The sequence below is a fragment of the Nyctereutes procyonoides genome, unplaced genomic scaffold (genome assembly GCF_905146905.1).
Source record: "Nyctereutes procyonoides isolate TBG_1078 unplaced genomic scaffold, NYPRO_anot_genome, whole genome shotgun sequence".
Lineage (NCBI taxonomy): Eukaryota > Metazoa > Chordata > Mammalia > Carnivora > Canidae > Nyctereutes > Nyctereutes procyonoides.
The window spans coordinates 8,575,674-8,603,504 of NW_026575159.1; the positions used below are offsets into that span (position 1 = coordinate 8,575,674).

At 32.8% G+C, this 27,831-nt stretch overlaps 1 protein-coding gene across 3 annotated transcripts in view; it reads right to left on the reverse strand.

Annotated features, from left to right (window-relative positions):
• Nucleotides 1-27,831, reverse strand: part of CSMD3 (CUB and Sushi multiple domains 3) — a 1,184,516-nt gene that overhangs the window by 1,042,696 nt on the left and 113,989 nt on the right. For all 3 annotated transcript variants that reach the window (XM_055314112.1, XM_055314111.1, XM_055314109.1), the window contains exon 2: nucleotides 16,437-16,659. In XM_055314112.1, the coding sequence (XP_055170087.1) occupies nucleotides 16,437-16,659 (223 nt within the window). The remainder of the gene's footprint in view (nucleotides 1-16,436; nucleotides 16,660-27,831) is intronic.

Sequence of the window (27,831 nt, forward strand, 5' to 3'; positions counted from 1 at the left end):
ATCAGGTTCCCTGCATGGAGCCTGCTTCTCCCTCCGCCTGTGTCTCTGCCTCTCTCTCTCTATGTCTCTCATGAATAAATAAATAAAATCTTAAAAATAAATAAATAAGTAAATCTGCATTTAGTAAAGAACATATTTAGAAAATTATCATGTATATTTTTTTAATATTTGAATTTAATTTTTTGTCTCCCCAATCTTTATCCCAAATTAATATTATAATATATATAAAATCAAATTAAGATTTTAAATACCATTTTTAAATTTATACATAGCTAACCTTGATTTTTTTGATATGGCATTTAAAAATGCAATTGAAATGTCTTCAGGATTTCTAAAAAATAATATCTGCCATGCACTTAATCAATTATGTATGTTTTATGTTGATAAATTTAAATTTTTTCTATGTGGGTTAAATATCTTCTGCTATCTTTTTTTTAAGATTTTATCTATTTATTTATCAGAGACACACACACACACACAGAGACAGAGAGAGAGGGAGAGAGAGAGAGAGAGAGGCAGAGACACAGACAGAGGGAGAAGCAGGCTCCATGCAGGGAGCCCGACATGGGACTCTATCCCTGGTCTCCAGGACCACACCCCGGGCCAAAGGTGGCGCTAAACTGCTGAGCCACCCGGGCTGCCCATCTTCTACTATCTTAAAAACTGTAAGCTTTAAACATTTATGAAGGAATATTTACATCTCTTTTATACAATACTTTTTATGACAAAAATATATATTTTAAATATTTATGACAAATATATACTTTATGACAGGTGATTTTTTTAAAAGTAGACTGATATAAATATGAGCCCTTTAATATTCTTGACCTTTCAATTTGCATTTAATAAAGTCACTTGGTAAAATAAATGATCAGTAAAAGTTCTATGATTCTGTAGTTTTCCAGTTAAAGCAAAACTTCTAATCAATCATTCTAATAATGGTATAATTGAAATGTAAATAAATGTAACTAATGAGTTGTGCTATTGTGATTCAAACTTCAGTCTCCTGAAAATCTAATTTTATGATTTTGAAGAAATTATTGATCTTTCTGAAAATTAACTTTCTCATCTGTGTAATAGGCATATTGGGGAGAATATCTGAAGTGATATTATGATAATTATATATAAAGAGCCTGACATAGTGTACTCAGAAAAAAATGATCCTTTTTAATAGATGTAGAGTATTTGTAGCTTCCCTTAGAATATCATGTATTAACTAATTTAGATGAATTCACAAAGAGTTCATCTGTGATGCCTGGTTTAAAAATTCTATTCAAGGTTTTAGATTACTATATGAAATAGTCTGTTACTGAAAACATTTATATTTTTAAGAACATCTAGTTGCTTTCTATGAGAAAAATCTGTATTTTGATTATCCCATTTTAAAAATGAAAAAAAATGAATGTGGCGAGTACTAAGTGACTTTCAAGAGAAATATCTCTAGTTCGTGACTTATAACTGTGTATAGTCTGCTTTTAAAATATCTACTGTTAATAATAATAATAATAAATAAAATTAAAAATAAAACATCTACTGTTTTCCTGAAAGCAAGATAATGGCAGTAAACCTTTCACAGATTTGCTAGAAAAGATTGAATAAATATAATTCATGGAACAACGGGTTTAAACTTGCTTGTTGACATCTTTTGTTTTATGATTTAACCCCTGTTTTAATGGTTTAATTTAGTCTGTTTCTTTACTCAAAACCACCTCAATTCTTTTTGGCAATGCGCCTAGTATAAACAACAAATGATTGTGTGTACTCTTGAATCCTTGCCTTACTCAGATTTGAAAGAGTCTTTCATGTTGACAAAAAGTTCTAGAAACCCTGACTGTCTTTGAGATCTATCCAATCATTAGTTTGAATGCTCCAAAGTGAGAAATGATATTGAATGAGAAGAGTCATTAACTGCCTAAGGTGCATCAAAATTTTATTTTTTTTTTCTAATTTACTTGCATGCCCTACAGTGATGCCATAAGTCTTTAGTAAATTAAAGTGTTAGAGAGGAGGGTACTAACCACAGTAACATCATTTTCAAGCATGTTCATAGAAAAACTCACTTCTACTCTCAATTTTTGTGTTTTCTGAAGTCTGTATTTTTTATAGAAGGCTATTGCCAAGGATATAGTTGGATTAACAGTAAGCAAAATCCACATTGCCATTTGGAGAACTCATTAATATTACACGTAAATAAGAAAAACCTCGTATTGTTTCTCTTTATTTACTGCATAAACAGTTATTAATATCACATGCAATTTACGTGTACACATACTCACATAAATCATCTATGCCAGTAGATCAAACACTTAGAACCGCTGCATTTCACAGACATTTTATTATACAAGTGAGATAATCAGGATACAAGGACTTGCTCTAACTCTGAAGGAGGAAGTCTTCAGAGACAACAAATTGGGTTAGGTTGTATCATCTCAATCAAACCTAACAGCCCTCAAATTGGATTTGGAGTAGAGTTCAATCAGGGGTTCACTACTATAAAGGCACATTCTACAGCCATTTGTTTCTATGGTCTAACAAGTCATTTAGATATTTTTCTAATAGTTTTTGTGGGAAAATTGTTCTCTATTTCAATATTACACTTACAGAAAAGGAGGCAGATCACTGCATTGCAGTATAAGGGGAAGCAAGTAGGATGAGAGATTTTAACATGACTGTTAGGAAGTTAGATGGTAAATTCAGGGAGCAAGGGAGACAAAAACAGAGACAAGATTAATCGTGTAAGAAGAGAACTACAGTGGTTGCTCAGGAACATTTATGGGGACACTGCCAACATTTTCTGAAGGAGGAAAGGTTTACCAATTGCACAAGTGGGAACTCAAGCTATGGATTGTTCTCTATTCATTCTAATTGCTATTCCTTCATTATGTCCCTTAGGTTTGTGGATTCTATGTATGTGAAGAATTGAGTGAGTTTGTAAAACTAAACAAGAGGTTGTGACAAGATGTATTACATCAGTTATATTTATCCCTCAAAGTACTGAGAAAAAATACTGGTAAATAAATGATATTCAATAACAATAAAGGAATTAAGTGCAGAAAATTTAGCCATAATAAAGAAGTATGTTTTATAACTGAGACCAAGAGGGATGAATAGAGTATGAATAGAAGTATTATGGATAATCACAAAGTAAAACAAACAAAAACAAAAAACAAGGGGTAGTTTTACAATAGAAATAGAAAAAAATAAGAGAGCTTTGCCTAGCAAAATTTGGTTAATTAAGTAGTCATTTTTAAAAGCTACTTAAAATATGCTTCATTGTAACTGTGCTCAGTCATCTAAGTGGCCAACTCTTGATTTCAGCTCAGGTCATGATCTCATAAGTCGTAAGATTGAGCCTCCTCAGGCTCCATGCTTAGTGGGAGTGCGCCTGAGGATTTTCTCTCTCCCTCTCCCCCTCCCCATCCCCCCACTCTCTTTTTTCTCTCCCTCTCTCAAATAAATGAAACTTTTAAAAAAAATACAAAAAGAGCAACCATTTTAGAAACCTGTTTGGAAGTATTTTTATGATATCAAACATAGACTTGCCCAATAATCAAACAATTTTACCACCAAGTATTTATGACAAATGAAAATGCATCCTCAGAAAGACTCACAGGGAACATTGATTGCATCTTTATTCAGAATAGCTCCAAACTTAAAAAAAAAAATCCAGACTTTCTTTAACAGGAAAATAAACTATTCAGGTGGTGAAATGTTACTCCACAACATAAGAGAATAAGCTGTTGACACAGCAGTATGAATCTCAAAAACAATATACTTAGTAAAAAGACCAGATACAAAAAGTATATAGGGTAGTATTCAATCTCTATGAATATATAAATATAGAAGGGGCAAACTAATGCATGGGAAAGCAAATTATTACAGTGGTTCCTTCCAAAGTGACTGGAAAGGAATAGCATATGACTTTCTGGGATGATGAAAATATCTGTATGGTCATAGGGAAGTTACATGAGTTTATGCACGTTTCAGCAAAACCTTATTGTAAAAAAACAGAAACAAAAACACCTAATTGTACACTTAAGATGTAAATATTGAGCTGTAGAAAATTAATGCCACAATTATACATTGTTTTGATTCTAATGTATATTAACGTAAAAAATTCAAAATATACCTCAATGTTTTTTACTAAGTCAACATTGAGAACAAGTAGTCCATTTATCAATATGCTGATGCTTAAAGTTTGTCTCTATTGATTTAGGGCCATTATTTGGAAAATAAAAGAAAAAAATTGTTTAGAAAAAAATCAAATGATTTTTATGGACTCATAATTATTTTGATATCACATTGTTTAACTTTAAAAAAACATTTTTGTTCCTCACAATCCTTTTATATTATTAGGTATGTAAACTTAGATCATGAATTTGAAAATTTCAAAAATAAATTTCTATGATATAGCTTTAATTATTTGCAGGTCTAATTTACTGAGAGTGGACTTAGGCGATATTCATTTTTATAATGATGTTCTCTCCCAGCTTAAATTTTATTTTATTTTTTCCAGTTTAAATTTTAAATATTAAATCACTTACTTACTAGTATATATCACAAAAATATTCTTAAAATTTGGAAGATATACAAAGGAATCAGAAAATTATTTTTTTTCTAATGTCTCTGGGTATTCAAGGGGAAAGTCTTAAAATTCAAAGACTAGTAAACAAGATGGAAAAATCCTCATAGTCCCATCATCATAAAATAACCACAATTGTCATTTTGGAGTAAATCTTTCAGTTCACAAGTATACACAGATACAAATGCACAAGCTATCTTATTTTATTATACATGTTGTCTTACAATCTGGTTTTTTAATGCTAGCCGGACATGTTTTTTTGAACCTTTTCTCCATCCATAACAAATTCTTATAAGATTTGTTATCTAAATGTTGAATTTTCTCCATTGGTTATTAGTATCTATCATATCATAAAAGTCATAATTTTGCTACTTTAAACAAAACAGCAAAAAAATTCCATATCAAATTGGAGATGTAAACATTTTATTCATTTATTTTACTTATAAATAATATTATTTATTATTAATAAGTTTAATATGATAAATACATTATGCAGTTGTCCTTCAGAAATAGTGCATAGACTAACATTCCCACTACTAACATAGGAAAGTACCTAAATAGCCTCACCAACAGTGTTTACAATTGTTTATGTCTGAAACAGTTTTTTGAAAAAAATTACATTGCTACTTTCATTTGTTTTTTTCAGATAGCTAGCAAGATTTATTTTTGCTAGTTTCTTATTTTATGTTAGCAATTTAACATCTTTCTTTTGTGAACTTCCCATGCATATTTTTGCATATTTCCATTCATATGACTATAATTGTCATATTTTTAAGTTATTTATATATTAAGTACATCAAGATTTTTTTTGTTTTATACATCTTGAAAATCATTTTCTTTGATAATTATTTAAATGTTTATTTTCTTTGATGTATCTTTTGATCATAGAAAATATTTTTATTCATGGTGTCACATCTTATAATCTTTTTAAACTTTGCTTAAGTTTTATAATGATAGGAAATTAAATTTATGTAAATGAATTTTGAGAAGTTATACTATGTTAGCTATTTTAATTTTCTCAATAATTTTGTATTTTCCACTGTCTTTAAATATAAAAAATTCACATTTTCATACAAAATAATTTTTTCTTAAGGTGGAATGGAATAGAGTTATATATAATGATGTTGCGTATTATGTAACTTGTTATTCATGTCATATCTACTTCTATCACAAAATTCACTATATCAACAAATGGTAACTTTTTGTTAGTTGTTGACAGATTCTGTTTTCCAAAGAGTAGCTTAAAGTGATCCTTTCAGAACCTAAAATATAATAGGGTCACAGTTTATGGGAATTGCAAAAATTGATGGGAGAAATTAAAAAAGGTCCTCCTTGTTGTGAATGCAGTACAAAATGCATCTCCCTTCCCCACACTGAAATAGTACCATAGGTTGGGGTAGGGTCATGAACCTGGCTAAAGTAGCACAGGCTGGATTGCTGGTTCCAAGGCCTGGAAACTGTGCAGTGCAAAAGACTGATTATGTTGATGGTGGTCCACGTTAGATCATGTCACATCTCTATTCAAAATTCTTTGGTGGGCTTTTAACTTACTCAAAAAAATTTAGTGTTTACAAGACTTTGTATGGTCTTACTCTGTTGTATCAACTTCTCAGGCCTTATTGTGTATTCATCTTCACACTATGATCCACAATTAGGATGTTTGTCCTCATTGTTCCTTTTCCTTGGAAGTCTCTCACTTCCATTTTTCATCCCAGCTTTTGCTGGTTCTATTCAACTGGCCCAGACCACAACATTTGAGTGGAAAAATCAAATTTCAGTGATGTTACCATCTTGGAATAAAAGTTTTCTACCATCTTCCCCTAAAGAACACTGATTTAGACAATTGTCCGTAGATGAGATACCCTTTCTAGAAGTCCAGGAGTCTAGCAGAGATGTTACAGCACACAACTGGAGCAAAACAATTTAAGATTGGATGCATTAAAGAGGGCAAGAAGAACAGTTTCACTTAACCTGTGCCATTCTTTCCTCAATATGACACAGCTGAGGCTTCTTAGCTCTTGATTTCTCTCATGGGAAGAAGTGAGAATATGTGAATGCCAGCCCAGATTTTCCAGGTTGTAGGATGCTGCCAGAAAGATCCACTTCTTTCTCATCCTGCCCAGAACAGTGGGGGATGGAGATCAGTTGGGAGATGGGAAGATATGGCCCTCAAAAGGCATCAGAGGGATATAGAGTCTGCTTATAGCACCATGGACTCCCCAGGAATTCTTCCCACGAGCTGGTAGGGATGCCTCACCTACAGATGCGCCAACTGACCCATGCACCCCCAGCACTCCTCACACTTCCCCTACACTCACCCCCATGCCATGATTGGCTGTCTATGTATGCTTCTGATGGCAAGCTTTTGCAGAGGGCTAGTGAATACATGTGGAAAGCTGGCTTTTCTCTGAATATCTGGAAGAAATCATTAAATTGAGCATTTAGCACCACCCTGGGGAAAGTAAAAGTGAGGCTGTCATCACCTGGCCTTGCTTTGAAAAATTGAGAGCAAGTATGCAAGCTTAAGAATTTCACCACAAGAGGGAACAAGAAGAGTAGAGTTAGTGAACCAGATAAAAGGGCTGATAAGGCCCCAGAATTCCTAGAAAGGCCGATAGAATATTTGTCTCCTGAAGTCAGTCAGTAAAGACTGGAAGAGGTGACTGCTTTCTCAAATTTGAAGATACTAACACAAGACTCCAAGGAACATGAAAAATCAAGGAGAAAGCACAGTACCAAATGAACATAAGATGCTTCAGTGACTATTCTCAAAAAAAGAAAAAGATCGGTGATTTGCAAAATAAGTAAATTCACAACAGCTCTTTTAAGGAACAACAGTGAGTTACAAGAAAACACAGAAAGACAATTCAAGGAAATAAAGAACACAATAATGTGAAGAAAATGAATTTAGCAGATAGAAAACATGAAAAAAAAATAAAATCTGGAGCTGAAGAAGACAATGAGTGGATGGAAAAATATAGTAGAGAACATCATAAAGAATGGATCAAACAGAATAAGGAACCTGTGAAACAGAATACAGGTCCTTTGAAATTACCCACACAGAGGTAAACAAAACAAAACAAAACAATGAAAGCCTATGTAAACTATGGGATACATTAAGTGAAACAACTTATATATTATTGGAATTGCAGAAGGAAACCAGAAGAAGAAAATAGAAAAAAAGTTTAGTTAAAGAATTAATGACAGAGAACTTCACAAGTCTGGTGAGATATTTTGAAAGTCAATTTCATGGAGATAACAGGTAATCTCAAAATTTCAACCCCAAACAATGTTTCTCTGAGACACAAAATAAAACTATTTAAAAATCAAAGTAATTTTAAAGCAGCAAGAAAAAATTATCCTCATATAAAAGTATACCCACATAAAGCTATCAGTAGACTTCACAGCAGAAATATTGCAGACCAGGAGAGAGTGGGATGAATATGTGAAGTGCTAAAAAAAAACAAAAACAACAACAAAAAAAACTGCTAACCCAAGAATACTTTACCAGACAATTATCCTTCAGAAAAGGGGACATAAAGATTTCTCCCAAGTAAACAAATGTTGAGGGAGTTTACCACTACACCTGCCTTACAACGAGTTCTGAAATGAGTTCTTCAAACTGAAATGAAAAGATGCTAATTAGTAACATGAAAACATATGAAAATACAACACTGGTAAAAGTAAGTATATAGTTAAATTTACAATTCTTTAATATTATAGTGTAGCTATTATAAGGACTTAATTTTCAACTCTTGTTAAGATTTAACCCTAATATAAAGGATAAGGACAAAAATATTACAAATGACTACAGCTACAATAGTTTGTTAATGGATATGTAATATTAAAGGTTGTAAAATGTGACATAAAATGTGGGGGACAGTAATAAAAGGATAGAGTTTTTATATGCAACTGAAGTTGTCACCAGCACAGAATAGACTGTTGTGTATATAAGATATTTTAAGTAAGCCTTGTAGTAATCACAAAGTAAAAACCTATAATTGATACCAAAAGATAAAAAGAAGGGAATCAAAGCATATCACTATGGAAAATTTTCAATTTACAAAGGAAGACAGAAGAGAGGAAGAAAGGATCAAAGGAATTACAAAATGTCAGAAACAATTGACAAAGTGACAGATCTAAGTGTTTAACTATCATTACTTTAAATCTAAATGGATTAAACTCTCAGATAAAAAAGGAATAGCATGGCTGGATGTGTAAAAACAGGACCCAATTATTTGCTATCTACAATAAATATACTTTAAGAATACACAGAGATCTAATGTGAAGTAGTGAAAAAGGACATTCTCTGGAAATGTAAACCAGAAAACAGCAAGGTTACCTATGCTTTATTAGATAAAATGGAGGTTAATTCATAATTGTACTAGGAGGCAAATGTCATTTATAATGAAACAGGAGTCAATACATCAACATGTTATAACAATTGTAAATATATGAACACTTAATCTCTGAGCACTTAAATATATTAAGCAAATAGTGACTGATCTGAAAGCAGACATACACTACAATAAAATCATAGTAGGAGATGTCAGTACTCATTTTCAACAATGAATACATATCCGTACAGAAAATCGTTATGGACACATTGGACTTGAACTATACTTTAGATCAAATGGGCCAAATAGATACATAGAGAACATTCTATCTAATGGCAACAGAATACAGATTATTCTCAAGCACACATGGGATATTCTCCAGGATAGATAATAGGTTAAGTCATAAAACAAGTCTTAATAAGTTTAAGAAGATTAAAATCATATTAGATTTAGTTTTTAAATGCAGTAATATAAAACTAGAATTCAATAATAGGAAAAATACTGGAAAATTTATAAATATGTGGAAATTAATACACTCCTGAACAATTGATAAGTCAAGAAGAAATCAAAAGAGAAATTTAAAAAACCTTGAAACAAACAAACAAAAAAGGAATCATAACATAACAAAACTTTATCAGATAAAGCAAAGCAATTCTAAGTGGAAAGTCACAATGACAAAAGCCTACATTAAGAAAAAAGAAAAATCTCATATAAACAACCTAACTTTACACCTCAAGGAACTAGAAAAAGAACAAACTAAGCCCAGAAGTTATCAGAAGGAAGAAAAATAACAAATTTCAGAAGATAAATGAATGAAATAGAGCCCAGAAACACAATAGAAGGGTCAACAAAACTTAGAGCAGATATTCTGAAAAGATAAATAGAGTTGAGAAAACTGTAGCTAGACTAAGAAAAAAAGAGCAACAATTCAAATAAATAAAATCAGAAATGAAAGAAGAAACATTACAACTGATACCACAGAAATGCATAGAGACTACTATGAACAATTATTCACCCCAAAAATAGGTAACCTAGAACAAAATCTGAACAAATAAAAAGCCCATAATCAGATGGCTTCCTGTTGAATTCTACCAAATATATTAAGAACTAAAGACAAGTCTTTTTAAACTCTTGCAAAACATTGAAGAGAAGGAAAAACTTCCAAATCTTATGAGGCCATCATTACCCTGTTACCAAAGGCAGATAAGGACAACGCAAGAACAGGAAACTACAGGCTAATATCCCTGACAAATATAGATTTATAAATCTCAACTAAATACTAGAAAACTAAAGTCAATAGCACATTGAAATATTATACACCATGATTGTAGGATTTATCCCTGGGATGCAAGGATGTTTTAATATATTCAAATTAATCAATGTGATGCATCACATTAATATAATGAAAGATAAAAATTGTATGATTATTTCAATAGATGCAGAAAAATGCATTTGACAAAAATTCACATCTATTCATGATAAACATTCTTAACAAATTAGATACAGAAGGAACATAACATAATAAAGTCCATATAGGACCACCCCACAGCTGACATCATACTCAATGATGAAAGGTTGAAAGTTTTACTCTAAGATGTGGAACAAGACAAGGTTGCCCGCTCTCACTACTAAAATTCAACACAGTATTGGAAGTCCTAGCTAGAGCAAACACATAAGAAACAGAAATAAAAGGCATTCAAATGTGAAAGGAAAATGTAAATTTATCTTTGCATATGATATGGTCTTATATATAGAAAACCCTAAAGACCCCAACACCCTGTTGAACTAATAAACTAATTCAGTGGAGTTGCAGATAACAAAATCAATATACAAAAATCAGTTGCATATTTATACCCTAAAAATAAACTATATGAAAGAGAAATAAAGGCAACAATACCTTTATAACAGCATTGAAAACAATAAAATACTTTGGAATCAATTTAACTAAGGAAGTAAAAGACTTACACACTGGAAAAAAATGACTTTAATGAAAAAAATAAAGACACAAATAAATGGCAAGCTATCCCTTGTTCATGGGTCAGAAAGAAGAATTAGTATTATTAAAATGTCCTTAATACCCAAAGTTATTTGTGCAGTCCATGTAGTCCTTTTCAAAATTCCAATGGCACTTTTTACAGAAGTAGGAAAAGCAATCCTAAAATTTATATGGAACCCCAAAAGACCCTGAATTGTCAAAGCACTTCAGTAAGAAAAAGCATGAGAAAAAAACAAAGTTGCAGTAAGAAGAACAAAGTTGGATGCATCACATATCCTGATTTCAAAATATATTACAAAGCCACAGTCATTAAATCAGCATGGTACTGGTAAAAATCAGACACATTAGACCAAAGGAACGGAATGGAGAACCAAGAAAGAATCATCCACCACCACCGCACAGTAAATTAATATTTGGTAAGTGAGCCAAAAATAGCCAGTGGGGGAAAGGACAGTCTCTTTAATAAATTGTGCTGGGAAAACTGGATAAATATGGGATTTCTGAGTGGCTCAGTGGTTGAGCGTCTGCCTTTGGCTCAGGGTGTGATTCCAGGGTTCTGGGATCGAGTCCTGCTTCGGGCTCCCTGCATGGAGACTGCTTAGCCATCTGCCTGTGTCAGTGCCTCTGTGTGTGTGTGTGTGTGTGTGTGTGTGCCTCATGAATAAATAAAATCTTTTTTAAAAAACCTAGATAAACATATGCAAAAGAATGAATCTGATCTGTATCTTATACCACAAATAATCCAATTAAAAATGAGCAAAGGACTTGAATAAACATTTTTCCAAAGAAGTCACACAAGTGCTCAATAGGTAAACTAAGAGTTACTTGACATCACTAATCATCAGAGAAATGCAAATGAAAATTATATCACCTCGCACCTGTTAGAAAGATTATTATCAAAAAAGAAAAGAGATAACAAGTATCGGTGAGGATATCAGAGAAAGAAACCCCTGTGTAACATTAATGGAAATGTACATTTCTTCAGCCACTATGGAAAACACTATGGATATTCTTCAAAAAATTTAAAATAGAACAACCATGTAATCCAGCATTCTATTTCTGGGCACATGTCCAAAGGAAATGAAGTCACTATCTTGAAGAAATAACTACACCTTTATTGAAACTTTGTTTACGACAGTTAAGAGATAGAAACAACCTAAGTGTCCATCAATAGATGATCAGTCAACCACTAGTGTTATATATAACTTACATATGGATTTTAAAAATTCCTAGGGGATCCCTGGGTGGCTCAGTGGTATTAGCACCTGCCTTCAGCCCAGGGCGTGATCCTGGAGTCCCAGGATTCAATAGCACATCAGGTTCCCTGCTTCTCTCTCTGCCTGTGTTTCTGCCTCTCTCTCTCTCTCGAATAAATAAATAAAATCTAAATAAATAAATAAATAAATAAATAAATAAATAAATAAATAAATAATCAAGCCTAACTCAGAGGAATGGAGTAGAATGGCGTTGCCAGGGGCAGGGGGTTGGGAAAATGGGGAGATTTTGTTGAAATATTATTAGTTTCCAGTTATAAGAGAAAAAGTCCTGGGCATCTAACGTATGTCAAGGTGATTATAGCTAACAATACTGTATTTATACACTTGAAAGTTGCTGATAGAATGAGTCATGGACATGGCAAGTATGTGAGGTGATAGAGGTGTTAACCTTATTGTGGTAATCATTTCACAATATGTATATGTATATCAAGTTATCATGTTGTACACCTTAAACTTACACAATGTTATATGTCAATTATCTTCATGAAACCAGAAAAAAACTAAAACAGAAGACTCTCTTAGCGCTACCTGTCCTCCCCAGGTGGATTTCTATTTCTGTATAGCAGTTATTTTTATTGCCTGTCTCCTCTAAGAAGAGTGTTTTTATGTTTACACTTACCTGCCCTATGTTTGCCTATTTTTTGCTTTTATTTTTGCTTTACTTTATTGGCATTATTAATTCAAGAAATTTCATTGCAATTTAAGAAGATAAAATTCATGTTGTGGCCATTTATATACTAAAACTTTATAATAATTACCTCCTTTTTTCAATGGCAGCCTTAGAAGTTGTTTCTTTAGAAAATCAAACATTATTAAAAACTTACTTTGTTTCTAACAATAGGATAAAAAAGTGTAAATGGAAACACCTTGATACTGTGATTTATTTTGTGTGTTGACTGGTCCTGAGCACGTTTCATGTCAATTTTATAACAGAGATTGGAATGAAACACTGTTTTTCTGGAATACTTTTCACCTATGGATGGTGATTGAGGTTGTTATCTGGATTAAAGCTAATGCTGAATTACTTATAAAAAGAAAAAACAATCAACTTGATCCCTTGTAATATGAGAATACTTAAATGAATTATAGTATAATTAAATATAAGCATCCAAGAATTTGATGATAAAAATTCTAGTCACATGTGAAATATGTATATTTTAATGTCGGGAGATTGAATAAGAACATAAATAGCGCATGTAGTATGATCCTAAATATGTAAATAAAGTCCATAAGATTAAAATTATTTTTTTTACTTTTGGTATAATTTTCTTATTGAGAAAATAAAATACATAAAAAAGAAAAAGAAGCTTAGAATTACTTCTATGCATCTAAGCGAGTTGCACAACTATGAAGCAATTCTCTAATGGTGTCTTGGTGTACAACATTTAGCCCCCAATATCAAATTCTATTTAATAAATTAACAGCTCACAGGAAAACAAGCAGGATCATCAAAAATTGGAGGTTTAGAGACTACTTTGAAAGTATGAAATGTGTTTGCCAAATCCAATATGTTTTTCTATTTATACAAGCAAGAATGACAAGACCTACAAACTACCTTCTCTGCTTTATGTAAGCCAGGTATAGCAAGCCATTAAAAAATATCTATTGGAGCTCATGGAAAATAACTAAATATAAGTATCAATTTACAAAGACAGAGAACAGCAGACATACCATAAAGACGTATTAATTGAGAATGTGAGAGAAACAAAAAGCAAGAAAACCGTTAGTCAAATAGACATACACAAAAATGAATCAAAACTGCCAGCAGCAGTTTCAACTTCTAATCAAACAGCAGACTTTGTATATAACACAGTCTGGAAGGTGCTGTAGGTTACACACTGGATTTTCTCCTCCCTGGTCTTACTAATTAAAATCAGTTGTAACATTACCAGTAGTATTTCCTTAAGCATAAAGACCTTTTTACATCCAACTGTGAGCAAAATGGTATAGAGTACATATTAAAAGACCATAAAACAAATACCACGAATAAATTTGTAATTTATCTTTTGGGTTATATCTTTGTATGTTATACATGCTTAAAAATATTTGTTTTGGGACACCTGGGTGGCTCAGCGTTTTAGTGTCTGCGTTTGACTCAGGTCATGATCCTGGGTTCCCGGGATCCAGTCCTATATCAGGCTGCCTGCGAGGAGCCTGCTTCTCCCTCTGCCTATGTCTCTGCCTCTCAATCTGTGTTTCTCATGAATAAATAAATAACATCTTTTAAAAAATTTGTTTTGTTACTTATCTTATTCATTAAATCTTGTCAAAGAAAAACAGGCTTTAATTCATATATCATATATTTAAGCCATGGATATTATATACATTATTTATGAATTATATATTATGAATTTTATTTCTTTTTTTAACAAGCTTAAACTCTGAATTGAAACAAATTTGCATTGCAGTGATGATCCTGCCACTTGCTATTTTCAACAAAATTAACTTTGGGCAAGTAATGTAAGATTTATTTTCCCAGTTGTAAAACGTTGATAATAATAGAATCTTTTCACATTGTTTGAGAATTTAAATAATATAATGAATACAAAATACTTAGTGTCAGGTACAGGGGACTTAATAAATAATAAATGTTAGATTTATTGAGATTTCATTACATTGTAGCATGCACAGAATCTCTGTAAATTAAGTGCTATTATTCCCATTTACAAATTAAGAAAGAAAGAATGAAAAGAAAAAATTGATTTTCCCCATCTGACAAAGTCTTTTAACTTCCCAGAGGCCACAATTGTTTCTTTAAAAAAAAAAAAAAAGGAGCAGAGGTAAAATAAAAATGCGTTTTCTCATTTTCAAGTGGATCTAAAGAGAATAGATGCTTATGCAACCCATATTATCAGTGATTTTTATAGTTAGAAACTACCAGGTAGCATTGAGAAGTTTCTTTCTTTTTTCTATTTACACCAATTACATTGCACAAAGTGCTATTGTAAAGAAAATATACCAAAAAAAGGTTTGTCCTTTTACATACATAATTTTAGCCAACTGGGAACTCTAAAAATTATCTTTCTTATTTTCCTTTAGCCTATAATCTGTTTGGATGTGTACAGGTGAACTCAAATACCTCCCCACCACCCCCATACACCATCTAGTATACACAGCGCCCTCTGTTTTCTATCTTGACTTAGTGCTATGTCATTAACAAAAGACATTCAGTTTTTAATGGTCTTTGCCATACTAATAAAGTAACAGTGTCAGACACGTCAGCCTTATTGTATATTTCTTAGAGGGATAGATATTGAAAGACTTCATGTAAAGGGAAGAAGCAATTAAAAATACTCAGTAATTGAATATATAACAACAAACAAAACCTTTATCCTAATCAATCTAGTGAACTTTGCATAGAAGTGGTTTGAAAAAACTCAGACATTTTTGACTATCATTATGGTGTAAACATCCCCAAGTATGTAGAGAATCTTTTCTTAGAGTGTATCTGCTTAGAATATTTTGAATTAAGAGTTCAAAAACAGTTTACTACAGCTAAAAAAATTACTCACATTGGTAAAAATCTGAGGCTAGCTGAAATATGTATATCTGGCATTTTGAACTTGGTTGAATTAAAGTTGATTTATATTTAAAAGGAGTATTTACTAAGACAGCAAAAATTTCTCATATGTTTAGACACCCTATTTTCCAAGAAGAAATTTTGAAGAACCACTTAAATAATAGACAGGTGTCAGTTAATTTTCCTGTTTTATCAAGTAGGTTGAAAATAATTTCAGTTGTATGGACAGAAATGTAAATTTCCCAGTTAGTGACATAAAAAGGCCTACTTTTTAGATATTTAAATTTTATAAACCATACATATTATATAAAATTAATGCATTTTCTTATATGAATATTGATTTTTAAATATTTTTAGCATATTGTATATTAAAGTTGAGTAGCCACATTACACGGTATGCTCTCACTTTATCAACAGTTATGCTCATAAATAATAAAGCCTGAAAATAAGTATTTAAAAATACAAAACATCTTTAACCTATATAAAGAGGTCATAATTCAATTTACATTCACTTTTTTGGAGAGATAATATTAATATACTAGCATTATGAAGCCAAAGATACTGAACTAACTTGTGCATGAGATGATATATTTCCAAATGAACAATAATTAAGTGGTGAATATGACTTTATTAAAATTGCACTACAAATGTTACTTATCCTTTGTAAAATAAACTTTACCCATAATGTATTTGCCCTCCATTCTTCCATTCAAAATGCACTAACCTTGTCCTAAAGTTTGTAGGATGAGGATGTCCATCATATAAGGATAAGTAGTCATATTCTTCTTCTAGAGCAAATGACTGAAATACAATTTGTATTCTATTCCGTTCTTCTGCTATTATTACCCATGTACAGTTTGCACCATTTGGATATCCGTATGGAAAACCAGGGCTTTCTATAGTGCCATTAAGTCCTTTTAAAGTTCCACCACATGTATAAATAAATCCTGCAACAAAAGACAAATAAACAGACATTAATGTTATATATAGCACAAACAATCCAGGAGACATGTAATTTTGAAAAAATTTTTTTTGTTTTTCTAAGACCTATATTACTATAATTTTGTAAATGGCAAGAGCTAGGTAAATTTCTAATTTTCTTTTTTTTTTTTCTTTTTTTTTTAATTTTTATTTATTTATGATAGTCACACAGAGAGAGAGAGAGAGAGAGGCAGAGACACAGGCAGAGGGAGAAGCAGGCTCCATGCACCGGGAGCCCGACGTGGGATTCGATCCTGGGTCTCCAGGATCGCGCCCTGGGCCAAAGACCGGCGCTAAACCACTGCGCCACCCAGGGATCCCTAATTTTCTTTTTTTAAAAGGTAAGACACCTAGCAAAATCATTGGTATTTATCATATATCTTATGGTTAGGAATTATAAACCAGTTGATGAAGTAAAATTCTCCACATATCATTATCCATTTCATGATCCAACAGACAACAAAATCTTAGAACACGATATCTTCCCTGAAGAAGTTTTCTATATAATTGTAGGCAATCATAACCAATATTGAAAATTAAATGATTTTAGTATGCATTTTATGTCATAGAAAATTAACTCCACTTTATCTTGGTAAAGTAGCTTAACTTTTGTGTCCATATCTCTAGCATGTAGCCAACGTACCTTAGGAAAATCCTTCCCACCATGATTCTACCAGAAAGATAAATGGTTCAGATCTAAAAAAAAATCTAAGTAATCAATCTGTCTTTGACCAGAGTAGTTGGGCCAGGATAAACACAATCCTCAACTAACTATATCAGCATGAAAACTAAGGTTGGGAAGAAAATGTATTCAAAATTTGAATCCAGGACAACTGACAGAAGCCATCTTAAGAACTTCCATGGTTCAGGGTGCCTGAGTAGCTTGGATGAGTGTTGGACACTTGATTTTGGCTCTGGTCATGATCTTGGGGTCATGGGATAGAGCCCTGCCTGCATCAAGCTCCGTGCTCAGAGAGGAGTCTGTTTGAGGATTCTCTCCCTCTCCCACTGTCCCTCCCCTCTTTCTATCTAAAGTAAATAAACAAGGGATCCCTGGGTGGCTCAGTGGTTTAGCTCCTGCCTTCAGCCTAGGGTGTGATCCTGGTGTCTGGGGATCAAGTCCCACATCAGGCTCCTTGCATGGAGCCTGCTTCTCCCTCTTCCTGTGTCTCTGCTTCTCTCTCTCCCTCTCTCTCTGTTGCTCATGAATAAATAAATAAAATCTTAAAAAAATAAATAAAAATAAATAAATAATTCTTTAAAAAAAAAACCTTCCATGGTTCTATGGGAGTTCTAAATCTATGGAAATCTAAATTATTGATAGCTTGACTCTTGGAGACACCAAGAAAACTAACCATGTTTCTTGGGATATTATTTATGAATATATACTAGTTTATAGTCATATTGGGTAATGTAACCTAAAGTTTATATAATAGGGTAGATGGTCCCTGCATGTATCTAAACCAGTGTATATGCAATTAAAGATTGGATCCAGGGTTGCAGAAGTTCTGATGGGAATTCTCCACATTGGTGTTATTTCCAAATCTGTGGGTTGTACATGAAGCTTCTGTATCATGAAGCTATAAGTCAGAAATATGAGCTAATTTGAGGGAGAGAACACCATATTACCCAAAGTATCTATATTTGGAACTGAGTATAGAAATGTAGGAAATATGAAGCTCCTCTCCCTGGAAAGGAATGAGTACATGGTATATAGGTATGGATGTTTTTGAAAAATATGAGGAACCATGCATGGCAGTTGGGAAGACAGAGTGGTAGATCGTGGCAGACAGAGAATGATTTGGGATGTTGTAAGTTCATTGTTCTCTCTTTTCACAAGAACACTATGCTTTTGCTAGGGGATCCACTGCTCTATCAAACAATTGTATACTCTAAGGAGCTGGCTCTGCTGACTAGAGATAAGGCAGGTGGCTTAAGGCAATTAATCAGTATAACCCTATCTTCCTACCCATATTTACTTAGAGACCTTCTCTGATGATCTCCATTTACAGCAGTCTTAAATCTGGGATATTCAGCATAGTTATATACAAATATAAATTTATATATAAATATAAATATATAAAGCACAGTTCTTGTGATTCTGTTGGCCTTTAAAAAAGTTACTAAGAAGTTGGAGAAGGTAGAAATTTCTAAAAAAAAAAATCAGTATTTGTGTGTATACATATATTTTTGCTCATGCACCAAAAGTCAAATAGGGCATTTTATGATTTTCAAAAATAAAAAATAAAATAAAATAAAAAAAGGAGAAAGGTCCCTTTTAAATTGCTTCTTGCAGAGCAATTACTTTGAAGCCTTAGGTTAATTAGCTATCACCCATTTCTATTAGTTTTCTGCCTGAACAGCTTCCAATTTGAACTTCATAACTAAATGCAAGCATGAATCCCTTCAGCTACAATCTGATCTATGAGCTGTTTTATATATTCACAAGCCCCATAACCCTGATGGCTTCGGAAAAAGGACATATGTCCTAAAATAACATGTTCGGCTCTGTCCACTAATTATTTAAGGGCCTGCTGATTCATATATTTCAGTTGTTTTCCTTTTTTTCTTGAGGCAAATTAAGAATTTTACCTATTTTTAAGCTTTCTTATTTGTATTCTTCATTTTGTTTTCATGTTTTGCTTATATCAAAGTTTGATTAAACATCACATTATTCATAACAAAGTACATTTTTTCCAACAATAGGTTTATAATATCCACACACAAACCCCCCAAACCAGAAAGAAATGGAGTTCTTAAAAGTAAAATGAAATCTCCCTGATTCACATATGTTTCACAAGGTTGATTGTGATACATTGTTATCATCTTAGTATGTATCTCTCTCTAGGTCATTTCTAGGCAAATGCAGGTATATGCATATTTCCACGCATTTTATATATATGTGTATATGTATGTATATATACATACATATACACATATATATACATATTTACAGAATCAGTTATACTATGCATAATTTTCTGAATCTTTTTGTGTGTCCCTGTAAAATATCATTGATTCTGGATCCACATGTATACTTCTCCTACTTCTCTTTTTTAATGACTACATAGTTATATGGCATATTGACAGCTCTAGTCTTTAGTTTTCAAAGACACAAAGAACAACTTTGGATATATATCCTTGTGCACTTGTGTGCCATATACTTCAGACAGAATTCCAGAAATGGGAGTGCTGAATTTTAAACTTAGCTAGATATGTCCAAACTAGCCTTAATAAATGTGAAAAATTCTATGGTATCACCAGGTTATGAAGTGTTTTCAATGTCCAAATTAAATTTTGTCAACATTAGATATTTTACAAGGCAAAAAAATGTTATCTTATTATTTTGCTTTGCACATCCCTGGTAAACTATTGATATCAAATATCTAATTATTTTATAAATTGCCTCTCCAAATCCTCACTTATTTTTAATGGATTCTTTACTTTTTTAACTTCCCTTCTAGGGTTTCAGTTGCTTAGCTTTCTGATTGATAATTGGTAATCTGTATTTGCCTTTCATATATACATTTCTAAATGAAATAACTTTGCGTATTATTTTTTTATTTCATTTATTTATTCATGAGAGACACAGAGAGAGAGAGACAGAGAGAGAGAGGCAGAAACACAGGCAAGGGGAGAACAGGCTCCATGCAGGGTGCCCCACGTGGGACTTGATCCCAGGTCTCCAGGATCACACCCTGGGCCGAAGGTGGTGCTAAACCACTGAGCCACGCGGGCTGCCCTTGCTTATTCCTTATAGCTCATTGCTCTCATAAACCCACAACTCTCAAATGCTCTTTATAGTACATGTGAGGCTTCATCTCCTTTTCCCCTCCTCTCCTTAGATATTTCTTTCATTCCTGTTCACTTATTCATCACATGTCATGCCTTTAGGAAAAAAAATGATTAAAAGGACTTTATTCTAGCCTATCTTCATGGAACTGGCAAACTACCACATAATAGCATGGGAATACAGATTATTATTATTATGGAATATGGTAAGTGCTGTGATTGGGGTAAGCACTCATTGCTATAGAATACATGGAAGCAAAACTTAATCTAGATGATTCAAAATGTGTTTGTGGAAAACCTGTCTCAAAAATTGGCATTGCAACATTCCACAACTTCAGTCTTTGACAGATACTGAATGCCTTATGTTGTATTTTTCACACCTTAATTTTCAACTTAGAGTCAATTTGTACTTGAAAAATAACTAAACTTTACATGATTCGGGTCATAATAATTTAGTTAAGAATACAGATCTTTAATATTTCTCCTTTTACTTTTTCATGTTCATATTTTACCTTTCCTGTACAGCATAGAAAATATAACTATTTGTACAGCATTTTTATGATATTGTAAATTTCACTTTGTTTTCTTTTATGCTAGCTAAGATCTATGGCATTACAAGAAACATTCTTATGTTTATTTTTCTCTTTTTTTAAAACACTTGTGTTTATCCACTGCAATTGTGTTTTTGTATCCAGTTATATCAAATGACTTTTTTTCATGCACAAGAGTTCACAATTTTATTGACACACAGCACTTGTATGATAAAGATTGTAAAGAACCTAATAGTAGCAATTAACCTTTTTTATTGTGATTAGCAACATGTACTATGAAGTCTATCCTCTTACTAATTTTGAAGTGGACAGTATTGCTAACTACATGAACAATGGTTGTACAGCGGATCTTTAAAACTTTTTCATCTTGCATGAATGATACCTCTTGAAAAAGAACTCATAATTTCCCTATCTTTCCCAGCTCCTGGAAACCACCATTCTACATACTTCTGCATGAATTTCACTAACTTAGATATCTTGTATAAGTAAAATCATGCAGTATTTGCCCTTCTGTTACTACTACCTTACCTCACTTAACATAATGTCCCCACGGTTCATCCATGCTGTAGTATATGACAGGATTTCCTTCTGATTTCCTCTTTTTCTTTATCCATTGACCCTTCAATGAACATATAGGTTGTTTCCACTTCTTGGCTATCATGAATAAAGCTGCAATGAACATGGGAGTACGAGTATCTCTTTGAGATTCTGATTTTAGGGATGCCTGGGTAGCTCAGTGGTTGAGCATCTACCTTTGGCTCAGGTTGTGATCCCAGAATCTCAGGATCCAGCCCCCATCAGACTCCCTGCATGGAGCCTGCTTCTCCTCCCTCTGCCTATGTCTCTGCCTCTCTCTCTCTCTCTCTCTCTCTCATGAATAAATAAATAAAATCTTTAAAAAATATTCTGATTTTAATTATTTTGGATAAATACTCAGAAGTGTGGTGGCTAGATTATATGGTAGTTCTGTTTTTAAATTTTTGAGGAACTTTCATACTCTTTTCCTTAGCTGCACCACTACAGTAAATATTTCATATCAAGTGAAGTGTGTGTGTGTGTGTGTGTGTGTGTGTGTGTGTTTAAGTAATGAGTGAACTCTGAGTTGCCAGATCCATGCATATGTATGAATCATAGTATGCTCTTATCCTTTAGAGGTCTGTCAGGTCGGTGGTGTCTCCCCTCTTGTATTCCTTATACTAGTAATTTGTGTGTTTTTTTCACATTTTTTCTTTGTCAGTCCTGCTAGTATTTTGCCAATTTCATTAATCTTTCAAAGAAACAATTTTTTGTTTTATTGATTTTTTCTTCTATTATTTACTCTGTTTTCAAATTTTCACCTCTTATTTTATTATTTACTTCCTTCCCTTTGTTTCCAATTGAGCTTTTCTTCTTTTCTCAGTTCTTTAAGTGGGAGCATAAATTAATAATTTGAGACTTTACTCTGTTTCTAACACGTGTATTTAGTACAGTAAAATGCCTCTTAGTACTACTTCAGCTGTATCCCACACATTTTGATATGTTGTATTTTATTTTTATTCAGTTTAATGTATTTTTAAATTTCCATTGAATCTTCCTACTCAAACAATGGCTGTTATAAAGTGAGTTCTTTGGTTCCCAGTTGTTTTGGATTTTCCTGTTAACTTTTGATAGTGATTCTAGTTGGATTCCATTGTGATCAGAGAACATGCTCTAGATGATTTCAGTTCAAATTTGCTTAAGTTTTATTGACCAGGATATGGTCTACCTTAGTAAACCATGTTCCTTGGATACTTGAAAAAAATGTGTATTTTTTTCAACGATTTTTTATTTCTTTGTTTTCAATTGTTTTTTATTGAAGTTCAATTTGCCAACATATAATATAACCCCCAGTGCTCATCCCATGTAATGCCCTCCTCAGTGCCCATCACCCAGTTACCCCAACCTCCCGCTCACCTCCTCTTCTGCAACTCTTTGTTCATTTACCAGAGTTAAGAATCTCTCACGGTTTGTCTCTATTTTATTTATTTATTTGAGAGCAAGAGAGTGAGAGAACACAGGCAGAGGGAGGAGGAGAGGGAGAAGCAGGCTTCCTGCTGAGCAGAGAGCCCCATCCAAGGCTCAAGCCCAGGACCCTGGGATCATTACCTGAGCCAAAGGCAGGCATTTAACTGACTGAGCCACCCAGGAGCTGCAGACTGTGTATTCCAATATTGTAAACAGAGCATTCTCTAAGTGTTGATTAAACCTCCTAAGTGCATCCTGTTGAGTTCCATACCCTTGCTGGCTTTCACCCAGAGGCAAGAAGTTCTTTTCTCTGGCTGCTTACAAGACTTTTTTGTCTTCAGTTTTCAGTTTAATTATTATGTACATGGCATGGATTTCTTTGTGCCTATCCATTTAGGAGTTACTCAGCTTTTCTCATCTGAAAGTGTATGTCTCTTTTGCCAAATTTGGGAAGTTTTTGGTCATTGCTTCCTTAAATACTTCCTTAGCCCTACAATCTCTTCTTTCATGACTCCAATGACACATGCTGGATTCTTTATTTTATTCCCGTAGGTCGTTGGTGCTCTGTTCATTTTTAATTTTTTCAGTCTACTTCTGTTATTTCGATGAGGTAATTTTTCTTCTACTTGAGTTCCTTGGTCATTTTCTCTATTGCCTCCATATTCTCTGTGGAGCACACTCTTTGAGCTTTTCATTTCATTTATTGTACTTTTCTTGTGTAGCATTTTTTGAAGATTTTATTTTTAAGTAACCTCTCCACCCAAAATGGGGCTAAAACTTAGAAGCCCAAGATCAAGAGTTGCATGTTCCATGTGCTGAGCCAGCCAGGTGCCCCTCTTGCATAACATTTTGATTTGACTCTTCTATGTTCCAGTTTTTGCTGAGTCTTTTGATTTATTTGCCAGCACTTTTAAATGTTTTATCTGTTTTAAGTGTTTGGATTGCTTGTGGAGGAATTTTTTTTTATCATGACTGCTTTAAAATATTTATCAGATAATTCTAAAATCTCTATCATATATTTTTGGTATTCATTCATTGCCTTTATTCATTCTGTTTGAGATCTTTTGGCTTTTGGTATAATACACTATTTTTTTCCTGCAACCTGAATAATATCATTTATGTCATGAGATTCTGGATTTTATTTAAATCTTCTCTTCAACTGGTTTCTTCTGAGACTGCCGCAGGAGAAAAAGTAGGGGTGGTTATTGCCTCATTACAATCAGATGGAAAGAAACCCCATGTTTTCTAATTTGCTTGCATTAACAACTAAGGGAGCAGTGTTGTTATAATTGGGTGATGGTGAATATCCTTACCTACCCTAGACCTCTTCTGACACCACCCAGCAGAAAGCAGGAGATTCCTATCAACGTGAGGTGGGTGTGAGTATCCAGGTCCTTCAATATGAAGCTCAAGCCATTACGGAAATCCTTCTATGTAACTTTTCTCTCTTTTTCTAAACTCTATGATTATCATTTTATTCTTCCACATGTATCTTTTTACTGTCTTCTTTTGAAGGATGTATGATATATCACACATCTTCAAATGAACTGAGAGATCTAAAGAAACTACATTTTGGGGCAGTCTGGGTGGCTCAGCAGTTTAGCGCCGCCTTCAGTCCAGGGCGTGATCTTGGAGACCCGGGATCAAGTCCCGAGTCGTGTTCCTTGCATGGCGCCTGCTTCTCCCTCTGCCTGTGTCTCTGCCTCTCTCTCTCCCTGTGTCTCTTATGAATAAATCAAATCTTAAAAAAACCCTACATTTTCTAGATAAAGCAAATGATAAAATAGATGAAATAAATATTAAAAATATGTTTAACCAGCAAGATCTAATCTTTTTATGGCTGCATAATATTCCAGTGTGCATACATGCACACGTGCGCACGCGCACACACACAGAGACACACACATACACACACACCTCTTCCTTATCCATCCATCTCTCAATGGACATTTAGGTTTCTTCCATAACTTGGTTATTGTAAATAATGCTGCAAATAAACATAAGGATGCATATGACTTTTTGAATTAGTGTTTTTTATTTTCTTTGTATAAATGCCCAGAAGTGAAGTTGCTAGATCATTTAGTATTTCTATTTTTAATTTTTTGGTGAAATTTCCATACTGTTTTCCACAGTGTCTGTACCAACTTACATTCTCACCAACAATGCACAAGGAATCCCCTTTCTTCACATAATTGCCAACACTTGTTATTTCTTGTCCTTTTTTTTTTTTAATTTTAGCCATTCTGCAAGGTATAAGGCAATATCTCATTGCAGTTTTGATTTGCATTTCCTGATGATGAGTGATGTTGAGCATCTATTCATGGATCTGCTGGCATCTGTTATGTCTTCTTCGGAAAAATGTCTATTCAGGTCCTCTGCCCAGTTTTAAATCAGATTATTTTTGTGCTTAGTTGTCTAAGTTCTTCATATATTTTAGATATTAATCCCATATTGGATATATCATTTGCAGGTATCTTTCCCCATTCAGTATATTGCCATTTTGTTTTATTCATGGTTTCCTCCACTATGCAGATTTTTTATTTTGATGTAGTCCTAATACTTTATTTTTGCTTTTATTTCCCTTGCCTTAGAAGACATGCAAAGAAAAAATGTTCTTATTCCCAATGTCAGAGAAATTACTACCTGTGTTTTCTTCCAACAGCTTTATGGTTTCAAGTCTTACATTTAAGTATTTAATCTACTTTGATTTTATTTTTCTGAATGGTGTTAGAAAGTGGTCCCAATTATTTTTTTTGGGGGGTGTACTTATCCAGTTTTTCCAATCTCATTTGTTAAAGAGACTGTCTTTTGCCCATTTTGTATTCTTGCCTCCTTTATCATAATGTAAGTAACTATATAAGTGTGGGTTTGTTCCTGGACACCCTATTCTGTTCCATCAATCTATGTGTTTATTTTTGTGCCAGAATCATACTATTTTGATTATTACAGCTTTGTAATGTAGCTTGAAATCTGGAATTGTGGTACTCCAGCTTTGTTTTTCCTTCTCAAGGATGCTTTGGCTACTTGGGGTCTTTTGTAGTTCCATTCAAATTTTAGGTTTATTTACTCTAGTTCTGTGAAAAATGTTATATTTTTTATAGAGATTGCACTGAATCTGTAAATCACTTTGGTTAGTATAGCCACTTTAAAATATCAATTCTTCCAATCTATGAGCATAGAGTACCTTTTACTTCATTTGTGTCATCATCAGTTTCTTTCATTGATGTTTTAGAGTTTTCAGAGTACAGGTCTTTCACTTCCTTGGCTAAGTTTATTCCTAGGTATTGTATTCTTTTTGATGCAATTGTAAATGAAATTGTTTTCTTAATTTTCTTCGTGCTACCTTATTATTAGTGTATAAGAACACTACTGATATCTGGGTATTAATTCTGTATCCTGCAATTGCAATGAATTCATTTATTACTTCTAATAGATTTCTGGTGGAGTCTTTAGGATTTTCTATGTTTATCATGTCATCTACAAATAGTGACATCTAGAGGATATTATTCTAAGTGAAATAAGTCAGACAGAAAGACAAACATTATAGAATTTCATTCATGTGTGGAATCTATAAAGCAAGACAAATGAATACACAAACATAAACCAGAATCAGACCTATACATACAGAGAACAAACTTATGGTTGCCAGACGGGAGAAGGTCAAGGGAGGGGGAAGAGTGGGTGAAGGGGAGTGAGAGATACAGCCTTCCAGTTGTGAAATAAATAAGTCATAGGAATAAAAGATACAGCACAGGGAATATAGTCAATGATATTATGATAGTGATATCCAGGGACAAAGGGTAACTGCACTTGTTATGAGTCTTAATACAGTGTATAGAGAACTTGAATTATGTTTTACATCCAAAACTAAGTTAACATTTTGTGTCAACTATATTCAAAAAGTTAAAAAATAAGTAAAACTCATATTAAAAAGTATATTAAATTATAATAAAAACTTTTTGTTTCCTTTTAGCTTAAATAATTATCAACCATTGATACTGTGTTTTGATTTGAGTAATATATATGCAATATTGCAATATTATTACAGTAGACATAAGGAAGTTTAAAATAGTCATTAAAAAACTTAAAAATGTGCAATTGGTTTGATTTCACTAAAAGATTACTGTATTTTTATTATCCATCCTCTAAAATACAAATTTATTGAGACTTTCTTATCTGCATTTGTCTCTTTAAGCTTTAAAATGTAATTTATTGTTTTATTGAAAATACCCAACTTTCGGTGAGCCTCAGTTTCTGAAGCTAGACATCCTGATTTCACAATATAGCACTCTTTTCATGCAAATTACCTTATCTTATTATATGTCAGTCTCTTTATTTATAAAATGATATAATGAGTAGCTGTTTTAAAGATTAAACATGTTAATGACTGCAAATCCCTTTGAACAGTATTTTAAACATAGTGAATATTATAAATGTTAACACTTTTCTTCTTTTTATCTTCCTTTTATTTAGTACTACAAATATCATTTTTAGCCATGAAGCTTCTTTACATAATTTAACTATTCTATTGCCTTTGAATTGGAACACACAAATTTAAATAAACACACTAGAAGATCCTATTACAAATTTGTCAGAGAATGAAAAATGCCTATTACCCAAATGTATCAAATATACTAGCAAATGATGCCTATGAAATATAATTCCATAGCTCTAGTTCATATTATCAATAAAACACATTAAAATATTTTATTATTTTCGAGTAGGAGAACAGTTTTTATCTCAGAAAATCAAAGGTTAATGCTGAAGTGCCTGCCTTTTTAAGGAAGAACATATAACCTGATGCTGGTAAAT